Source organism: Molothrus aeneus, chromosome 3, assembly GCF_037042795.1.
Source record: "Molothrus aeneus isolate 106 chromosome 3, BPBGC_Maene_1.0, whole genome shotgun sequence".
In the NCBI taxonomy this organism is placed as follows: domain Eukaryota; kingdom Metazoa; phylum Chordata; class Aves; order Passeriformes; family Icteridae; genus Molothrus; species Molothrus aeneus.
In genome coordinates, this window is record NC_089648.1 from 60,036,763 (window position 1) to 60,046,938 (window position 10,176).

Consider the following 10,176-nt stretch of genomic DNA (forward strand, 5'->3'; position numbering starts at 1 on the left):
TGAATTAATGGGAAAAATGGAGTTGAACCTGCTTATGTTTGTCTGATCAATAAAGCAGTTCATGTGCTACCAGACACCTTCCTGTGCCTCCCATTAGCATTTCCAAAGTTAGGCCCCTAAAGCCACTTTACAGTAAATGCTTAAATAAGTGGCCTGATTTCCAGGAGCATCTCCCCTTCAAAAATGAAATGCTATCAGAAGCTGCCATGTCAAGGAGAGATGCTGAAATAAAATGGCAAGTAGCAGCAGAAATCATCCACATTGATTGGTATAGTCATCTTTGAGTTCTGCCTGAGCTAGGGCAGGAAACAAACTGATAGCAGGACTCTTGAGTGTGCAACAGCAGGCAGAACATGAACCAAGCAATATATTAATGGATTGGCAATCAGAGGTAATTTAGAAAATGCAGAAATGGTACTAATAAAGGAAAAACAACAGCAGAAATAAAAGGTATTATATTACAATAAGGCATATAACAAGGTTATAAGTAAAAGGTTAAAATTTTGGGGAGCTTTTTTTTTTTTGCCTTTTCTCTTCTGGTGGTTTCTTTTAAGACTGATTTATTCAGAGAAGAGGAACTACTCCTGGACAAGAAAAAGGGACTTTCAATAATAAAACTGAAAGAGGAACTTGCCTCTTATCTTTCTTTTGAGAAACATGATAAATTATGGGAAAGAAGGTTAGGAAAACATCAGCTAGGACTTGTTTTATATCTTACAAGTACAAGGGAAGAATAAAAATTGGTTGTCCCTGTGTTGTCCCTGGGCAGTTCTAGGAAGTAGGACATGAACTGCTAGTACCCCAACATCCTTCCTGCATTGGAAAAGGTTAAAAAAATCTATATTAATAAAATCAGCCACCTCCTTAATCTCTTGTGAAGCAAGTACTGATGCTAGAGACATTAACAAGAAGTTATTGGAAGGTATGTTGATATATTGCACATAACGATCCCTTAGATCAATCTTCAAATAAGCAAGCTTCCACAGCGAAAGTGGTTTATCTGCCCTACCTGGTCTTTCTCCTGGGTTAATTTACTTTTCCATGGATGGTTACAAATTGCCTGCAAAAGACTTCTGATCTCTCCTCTTCTGCTTGCTGCTCATAACACATCCACAGGAAAGTAGCCCCTCCACTGCTAGTTACATCTCAGTTACATGGGGGACTGGGAGTCCCTATTTGCAGTTGTGTATAACACAGCATACAGAAAATGGAACCTGTGGTCATGGCAGGAAATAGGATTTTGCTGTTGAACTTATGCTTTCTGCTGGAATTGGGTCCCAGTGATCCCAAAAGTCAGTTCTGTGGGCGTCCCTGTAGTTGTGCACTGCGAAATGGAGTTTGGGATTGAGTTTAGTCCCTTGTTCAGTCATAGAGTTCACATAAAACCTACTGTGGAGAGGGTGATCTTCTAAGGTCTCTGCACCCCTTTCTGTATCATTGGATGAAGGTTCCTTGCTTGGCTCCTGGACACAGTGCCTAGAGAAGAGTTGCCTGAGCCTCAACTCAACTGAGCCACGAAGAACACCTTGGAGTGTGGCTGGAGCATATCTGAGTGTAAAAACAGGGCTTGTTCTGTAACCAAGAAGAAGGCAGACCTGAGCAGAGTAACCTCTTTGTTCTTTGGAGATGATGATATGTTTTTAACTTTTACATCCTCAGTGATATATGAAGTAACTGATGTCACACCTTTGTTCCGTTTTTAAGTTTTGTTCTGTTTCAGTAGAATTTAAGTACATCCCATACCAGTACTAACAAAATTGTTTTCCTTTACAGAGCTACAGGCAGCCGGCAGCTTTTATTGTCACACAACATCCTTTACCAAACACTGTGAAAGATTTCTGGAGATTAGTGTACGACTATGGCTGTACTTCTCTTGTGATGTTAAATGAAGTCGACTTAGCACAGGTTAGTTTGGAGCTCGAGTTTTCCATGTACCATCACATGCTTTAATCATTCTGGATTTACTACATAATGAAAATGTAGAGCAGTGCATGACTTTACAATTATTCTCTGCTCTACAGCAACTAATCAACACTAGCTGCTCAGTAAAGGTTAGGTGAGATGTCTGCAGTGGAATAAGGCAATGCTCAAGTTGTAATTTACCATTTAACTATGGCTGTTTTGCTCTGTCACAGGGTTGCCCACAATACTGGCCCGAGGAAGGGATACTGCGGTACGGCCCCATCCAAGTGGAATGCATGTCGTGTTCCATGGACTGCGATGTCATAAACAGAATTTTCAGGATATGCAATCTAACAAGAGTAAGGATTATTCTAACAATATGTGACAGAAAAATATGTCATTTTTCATGCTCTCTTGGCTCTTCATGCTTTTTAATTTTGAATAATAGTAAAGTACTAATGTTCATAAGACATTATCCAGAAAAACATCAGTCAAGTATCAGTATCTAATACTGATTTCTAGTACTTTTCTACAGCTGCAGTACTTTTCTACAGTACTTTTCTACAATAAGCAGAGAGAGCTTTAAGGTGAATGGATGTTGTTCTGAGGCATTCATCCCTGATGTGTGAGAAGTATTCTGTATTCTGTATTTGTTTGGAGTACAGTAAAAGAAATATCCCTGTAATGAATGTGTACTGACAGGTATTTAGTTCATAGCTTTGGTAAGATGTTTTCTGTGGTGAATCACGAACAGAAACATTGAGGCTGATTTTACAACCAGCACCTTCTCAGCTTAAGATGTGAAAACCACAACAGGAAAGGCAGACTGTGGCACCCTGCAAAGCAGGGTGTGATAAAACCCTGAAAATTCCTCTGCCTCTAGTGGGTTCTGCCACCACTGTGCCTCAACCTACAGTTATCATCTTTTTCTCAACTTCAGTAGCAGCACCAGTCTTGCATTCTTGTCAGCTCTTTCATACCTTAGACCATCTTATCTTTTTACTGTCCTATAGTGTTCCACACTCTTGCAGCATCTTCTTAAACCCTGCTTGCCATACAGTGTTTCCTCTTTAGCTCACCTCTATGAATTGCTTATTTATATTGCCCACCACAAAGAGTTACAGACACCTGTTCCACCAGTCTATGTACAATTAACCAGCAATCTCTATTTTACTTACAACTTCTTTTTATCTTCCATCCAATACTGAACTTATCATAATTTCTAGTGTATCTTGAGTATATGTTTAACTCTCATTAATCTTGAAAGATGACTGTGAGGAAAAATAATTACTGTGTACACAAAGATCTTTCATGTGTTTTGTTTTAATTTTGTTTTCTTTTATTTTGGTCACATTTTCATTTATCAGAGGGCAAAGATCAGTTTTCATGTGGCTAGTATTTTGGTCATTTTTTTATTTTTTTTCTTATATTCAGAATTACAAAAAACATTTTCAGCTGGTTTTGGAAACTACAGGAAACAAATGTGTGGGCACACTGGCAAATATTACACCATAGCACTTTTTTCTTGTATTTTGAGACTTCCTCTTTTTTTTTTCTTATTTTATTTTTTTCCATTTCTTCTTTTTTTCACGATGCTTTGATTTTCTACTCTTCTACTTCTCTTTGTCTCCTACGTCCTTTTGCTCATAAGCCTTGTTTTTAAAAATCTCTCTGCTCTGTTGCTACTTTTCTAAAATCCACATTCCTACTCATCATCTTCAGCTTCAAGAAAGTAGACAGAGTATTTATTCTTCGTCTTATTGGGGCCTTTCTTGTGACAGTCAAATTCTATTCAAAGCTCTCCCCGTGTCACATCTAGCACATGGAAGGCTCAGAGACTGGCAGCAAGGCTGTTGTGATTATTATAGTCTGGCACAAAGGGAAGACTTCAAGGACAGTAGTCGTGTTTTTGCACCGGTATTACTTGTTGTTCATTTATAATGGGGTCAGTTCATGAATAGGGGCCAAATGTATCTCCCTCTATTTTTGCGAGTCTAAGAATTTAATAGTGATGTTTTAAATTGATTCGTGGTGCTAAGCAACCTTGGCATATAGAATCTATGGAATCTAGGGTATTTGTTGATTTAGAATTCAGGACAGGTTACGTTTGGGATCGATAAACTGTGATGTGGTCTTCAATATAGTTTCCTTTTTTACCTTTTCTGACATTTTCCTTTAGCTCAGGTGGTAGAAATTCCAGGAGGCCATACCATGCAATGTACACACCTTAAAATCTCCATAATATAAACACCTAGGTTTCATGCTAGTTTTATACTTCGGTTTCCTAAACCAAGATGTAAAGGTGACATTTTGACCTAAATCTCTTTGATTTTCCTCAGCCACAAGAGGGCTATCTGATGGTGCAGCAATTCCAGTATTTGGGATGGGCTTCTCATAGAGATGTACCAACTTCCAAGAGATCCTTCTTGAAGTTGATTCTCCAGGTTGAAAAATGGCAAGAGGAATGTGAAGAAGGGGAGGGCCGGACCATCATCCATTGCCTGTGAGTAACTTGGAGAAAGTCAACTGCTGCTCTTCAAATAAATTCTTATAAATTAATTCTTGGTTTGAATTTAAGCAGTGTTCTTATGAATACCTTCCTTTGCACCTGCACCCGTTACTTTTCTAATTAAAAGAAAAAAAAAGAAGTACCACTGCCTATCACTGTAGGCTTTTGTTCATCTTTTGGATTTTTCTGTGTCAGGTCAAGGAATGAGTATTTTGAGTGTGATACTACAGTGATACTGTGTATACTGTCACCTGTGCATAATAACATGATTTTCAGGTGCAAGAGACGTACAGATCTGTTTCTTCTGCCTGGTTTTCATAAGGAAGTCTTTTATAGGTGCCAAATAAGGGGATTTTGTGTCTGTTTTGCGCAGAGTGTGCTACATTTTTTCTCAAAAGGAAAACCTACAGTATTTTGAGGGATTTAAACTGAAAACTATGGATATATGAAATCTGAAAAAAAGCTCTATTACAGCACACCATACTAAAACTATTGTTTTGTTAAATGGCTGCTGGCCGCTTACCTGATACTTAAATGGGACCTAGTTTGGGAGTTTTGAAAAGATGGTGTCTTCTTCTCCCTAAGCAGAGAGTAATCAATCTGTCTCCTTACTCTGAAGAAAAGACCTCTGTTTAAATGTTCAGATTTAACTAGTGGCCCGTTTCTGCCTACACCACTTCAAAATTAATAAGAAGAAATTCCTACCTTAATTTCTTTGAAATTAGATTAAAATAGTTCAGAAGTGTCCCCAAAGGTCAACAAGTTATTAAATCAGTGATGCCTTAGCATATCTGGTTGAATAATCCTCATTTCATAAGTTAAGTGAGTGTCTTTCCAGAAGTAAGTGGTAAATGTACTCGGCATTGAACTTGTTTTTATTATTTCTAATGTCCTACTTGCCATTGAACTTAGGTTTAGGGGGTTTTTTAATTATTTCTAATGCATATGTAATTTAGACTTAAAGGATAGTTGGGCAGCATGATGGGCTGTAAGGGTAGAATTCAAAAGCAGTAATTGAGAGGAAGGTCAGAAAAAGTAAATGTCGTAGACCAAACCCACTGGAGCTGCAAAGAGATTGCTAAAGTCCGGTCTCCCTCTGGGACTCAGGAATTACTCCTGCTTACAGAGGGAAAGAACTGAAATGAATGATATTTTGAAAGAACTGAAATGGATGTTTTGGATGCTGTCTTAGTCCACAGTGGCACTTAACTCTCTCTTCTCCTTGTGTACAGAAACGGCGGTGGCCGGAGCGGGATGTTCTGTGCCATCGGCATCGTGGTTGAGATGGTGAAAAGGCAGAATGTGGTGGACGTTTTCCATGCCGTGAAGACCTTGAGGAACAGCAAGCCCAACATGGTAGAAACTCCGGTAAGCACCAGCCCCGCAGGGTTCCTGCAAACAACCAGGGAGCCAGAGGCTCTCTCATTGCATGAGTTGTGTTTTCAGTCCTGTGCCCACAAAAACAGTGTAAACCTACTGTGGGCCAGAAGAAGAAAGGACAGCTATTGTGTGTAAATGCAAGTCAGCATCATGAGAGGACAGGCTTGGTATTTTACACTACCTTTCTTGTCGTGGTTGCATGCTTTCTACAGAAAGCATTCTGAGTTAACAGAATGCACTTTAATCTCCCAAAATAACCCAGTCTGTTTGAAAGGAAGTTGCAGCAGGCTGCATTCACACAAGCTACCTTGAAATTTTAGAGAGCAAGACATTTCTCCTTGGAAGCATTAAGCTGTGAAGTACAGATTCCTAGCTGGAGCGTGAATATTTTGCTCCTTAGTAAAACTGCTGCTTTGAAAATTGTATTGAATACTGACAGTCTTTGTTGCTCAGATATGTAGTAGGCAAAATGATACCTCAGAACTTTGAAATCAAACATTTGGATCTAGTATGTTGCAAATGAATATATAAAATCATTTAGGTTGGAAGAGACCCTTAAGATCATTGAATCCAACAGTTAAATAATAAACAATATAAACAATAAACTAATACAAACAATATGAGCCTGAATTAGCAAAACTAAATATCTGTATATACATTGCCAGAGCTCAAAATAACTTTGAATCTTCTGCACGCAGAATATTTGAATATTTATGCAGGCAGTATGAGTGCCTATCCATTTGAATGTTTGCCTCTCCAACAAAAACTGAACATTAAGGACTGGAAGGTCCTTAAAAACTTCTTCCACATGGATGTTTTTCCTTTTTGTAGGCGAACGAAAGCAGGTTATATAGTGTTTGGGAGTTCCTGCCATTTGAGTCTTCCACTGCCAGCTGCCAGTGTCACTTTTCAGCCAGATGGCTGCCTACAGCATAAAAATCAGGAATGCCAATTGAAATTAAAAACATGTTTTAGTTAACACATAGTGGAAATTGCTTCTGACCCTGTGAACTTGCATATTGTGCAAAATGGCTGTATCTGCCTCTTCCTATATTCCCCTTTTTCAGGTGTCAGTGTTTGCTTAATATCAAATAGCTTCTGTGACATGATTCTCTTAATCATAGTGCATCACTTCCATACCTTGCCAGCTCATAAATTAAGAAGATGGTTAATATGTTAACAAATAGAACACCCTGTGGCAGCAGAGACACTGGGCTAGGTATTGCTGCTTTTGCTACACATGCTTTGCATTCTCCTGTGCCATAGACATCTGAGACACAACATATTGAATTGCTGCCTGAGTTTCAGTTCACTGCTGTCAAGAAAACAGGTCAGATCACATGGAAATTTTTTTGTGTCTCTGTAAAGGGAGGCCGAGGTAAATTGTGTTTGTTTTTGATAAATGCTCCGCAAACTTATATTGCATTTCAAAATAGTCCTGAATTCCACTGCAGCCTTACAGTGAAGTTGCTATATTTTTTTTAGTTATGTGTTTGTGCTGTATGGATTTTATTCAGAACTCTTGAACAGCAGAAGCTGTTGAGTTGTTAGTTAGAAAACAAACCAGGAAAACCACTATATAGCAGTGTCATGTGCCCTACATTCACCAACAGGATCAGATAACAATGAGCAGTGCAATAAAGCCTTTAAGATATCTCCACAACTTCCTGTCAATGCATCACACTGTCTTTCCGTGCAAACAAAAATAAATCACAAGGGCAGATTTCATTTTTCAAGTCTTAAGGACAATAGACATCAAATTAATTTCCTTGGTTTTATTTCTTCCTCCTCTTCCCCTCTCCTCTCTCCTTCCTCATCTCTGTCTCCCAGTATCAGCTCTCAACAGCAGAATTGTTGAGGAGAAATAATAACCACAATGAGATTTTTGAATTATTTTTTAAATGTTCATCTGATCTTTTGGATGCCACATCAATGGGACTGTACCAATGGGCTCTGGACACAGAGCTGCTTGGGGTCCCTCACCAGTTGCTGCTCAATATCAGCTAACTCAAATAGAAGTGGTGTATCAGAGTCAAGGTGCTTTCACTGCAAGAATGCTCTGACTGAGAGGAGAGCTTTTCATGTTTGATAAACCAGTTCAGAGGCTGAAAAAATCAGAGAAGCACATCATTACTTTCCATGGTCAGGAAATTCCTTTTCCCCTTCATTGGTTAGGGTGAGTTTTTAAATCAGAGCTGGTAATATACTTGTGTAATAGGGGGGAAAAATAGAAAATCCAAGGCTGTCTGGTTTACTAGTTAGCAAAGAATGTTCTTGGTTATAGATATTGCTGCTAAGATTTTAGATTTTAATGCAACTTCTGTTTCTGTTCCCCCTTAAAGGAGCAATATCGTTTCTGCTACGATGTTGCACTGGAGTACCTGGAATCCTCTTAGTCGGAAAGGATGTGACAAAGTTCACCAAATATATGAATCTCAATAAGCTGTTTTGACAACAGTTCTTGATCCTGTGAAGAAAGATTTTAGGGGAAGAGGGGGGTGGGAGGGATTTTAAATTTTAAATGCAAAGTATTTTTCTTATGAAGTTGTGTATCTTAATAAAAGAACTCAATCTGTTTCTATGCTTGTATACAGTATCAACATTTAGTGCCACATAAATACTATTTAATGAAAAGCAGAGTCAGAAGAGATTTGCTCAGATTAGGACCTTCTCGTGTGTGTATATGCAGCCGTCTCTCAGATACAGTAGAGCGACCATCTGTTGCATGTATCAATATTTCCTATATGGTATTAATTTTTTCTTTTTGATACATTGTTAAAGTACAATAACAGTGCAGATTGATAGTAAGGTTCATTCTTTATACGTTTCAAGTGTTGCATATATATATTATATATAGTAAAAGAAAAACTGGCTTATTTTGTTTTAATGTGCAATGATGGCTGGATCACATAAAGATCTTTATAAAGAAACTTAAACATAAGCCAAAGACTCAAGTGTAAATATGTCTATATGGAGAAAGCACATGTATTTATTGTTTACTTGCATTCCTTTTTTGATGGCTGAAAAAAAGAAGAATCATTTTTCTTGAAGAAAGCTTTTTTTGCTGAAATCAAGTGTAAACAATTTTTGTAGTTTATTTTTTGTATGTTTTAGTGTAAGTAGAAGACATACTTTTTATGCATAGACCAAGAAACATTGGTATAGTGGTTTTGTTGTGTACATGCTTGTGGTTCAAATTCATGTAAACAACTTGATTATAGAAGGTCTTTAAGTACAGGACCAAAATATAAACATTTTCCTGAAAATGTATAGTTTTTCACAGTTGCATTAGTTAAGGACCGATAAAAAAATATGTAAGAAAGTGCACACTTTAAAATGGCCTTGCCTATGACTTGCACAATATTGGAAGAAATTTTTAAGATCCATTAAAAATTGTACAGGAACCAATTGTTTTAAAAATATTGAAGCACAGATCAACAGGAGAACTGTGACACAAATAGATGGGTCTGCATATACCCTTCAGGGTAAAAAAGTATTTGTTTAGGAAATTGTAAAATTAAGCAATGTTTAATTTGATGTTTACAAACATGTAAGCTTTGCTTCCAAGAAAGCAAAATTCTAATAAACCAATGCCAGATTCTGATTATAGTTGTGGTGTACAAAATATTACTTTGCTTTTACTTAGCTTGCATCCATTTCTTCACAAAGTATTCTCAATGTTACCAGCTAAAGTCATTCCAGTCTCTTCTTGGTCATTTTTAGAACAGACAGTAAAATGCTATGGTGCTTTTAAATATTCTGTAAAGTAAGAATGAACTAGATTTTTATTTAAAGATTTTATTTTTTTTCCTACTTTGATATCCTCTCATTTACTGTCCTCTTTAATGAGTTGTTCTTGTCTGAAAGCCCAATATATTTGGATAAGGAAAAATCTCAAAAGGAAATTGTATTATTTTTCACCCTGGTGCTTCAGGAAGTATGTCATAAGACTACATGTTTTCTGTATGTCCTAAATTTCATCCTTCAGATACATGGAAATACCCATTCAACACTATAAACAGCAGAGAAATGTTTAGAGAAACACTGCTTCTCAGATTTTTTTAGTGCTTCCATCTGTACTGCATAGCTCCACCTCTTTCAAATCTAAACCACTTTTTTTTGTTTAGGTTTGGGGGGTTTTTTGGGGTTTTTTTGTTTTGGTTTTTTTTTTTTTTTTCTTGTGACACCCACTGTTGATTCCTAGTTATGAATGGCAAGGTAAATAAATAAGGTTTGAAACATTTACTGAGTCTGGCTTCTTAATACTCAAATCACCCTATTTTTTCTTCTGCCATACTGGAAAGTAGAGTATAAGTTACATGCTTTGCAACATTCTTTGCTTTCCCTGTGAGGAAATGGCAATCACCTAACTTTGGCAGTCAAAG

At 37.4% G+C, this 10,176-nt stretch overlaps 1 protein-coding gene across 7 annotated transcripts in view; it reads left to right on the top strand.

The window, feature by feature from the left end:
• PTPRK (protein tyrosine phosphatase receptor type K) overlaps positions 1–9,400 on the top strand; it is a 296,142-nt gene extending 286,742 nt beyond the window's left edge. For all 7 annotated transcript variants that reach the window (XM_066547034.1, XM_066547037.1, XM_066547036.1 and 4 more), the window contains 5 exons: positions 1,774–1,905; positions 2,136–2,261; positions 4,242–4,405; positions 5,644–5,779; positions 8,134–9,400. In XM_066547034.1, the coding sequence (XP_066403131.1) occupies positions 1,774–1,905; positions 2,136–2,261; positions 4,242–4,405; positions 5,644–5,779; positions 8,134–8,187 (612 nt within the window). In that variant the 3' untranslated portion in view covers positions 8,188–9,400. The remainder of the gene's footprint in view (positions 1–1,773; positions 1,906–2,135; positions 2,262–4,241; positions 4,406–5,643; positions 5,780–8,133) is intronic.
• Positions 9,401–10,176: the final 776 nt, after the last annotated feature.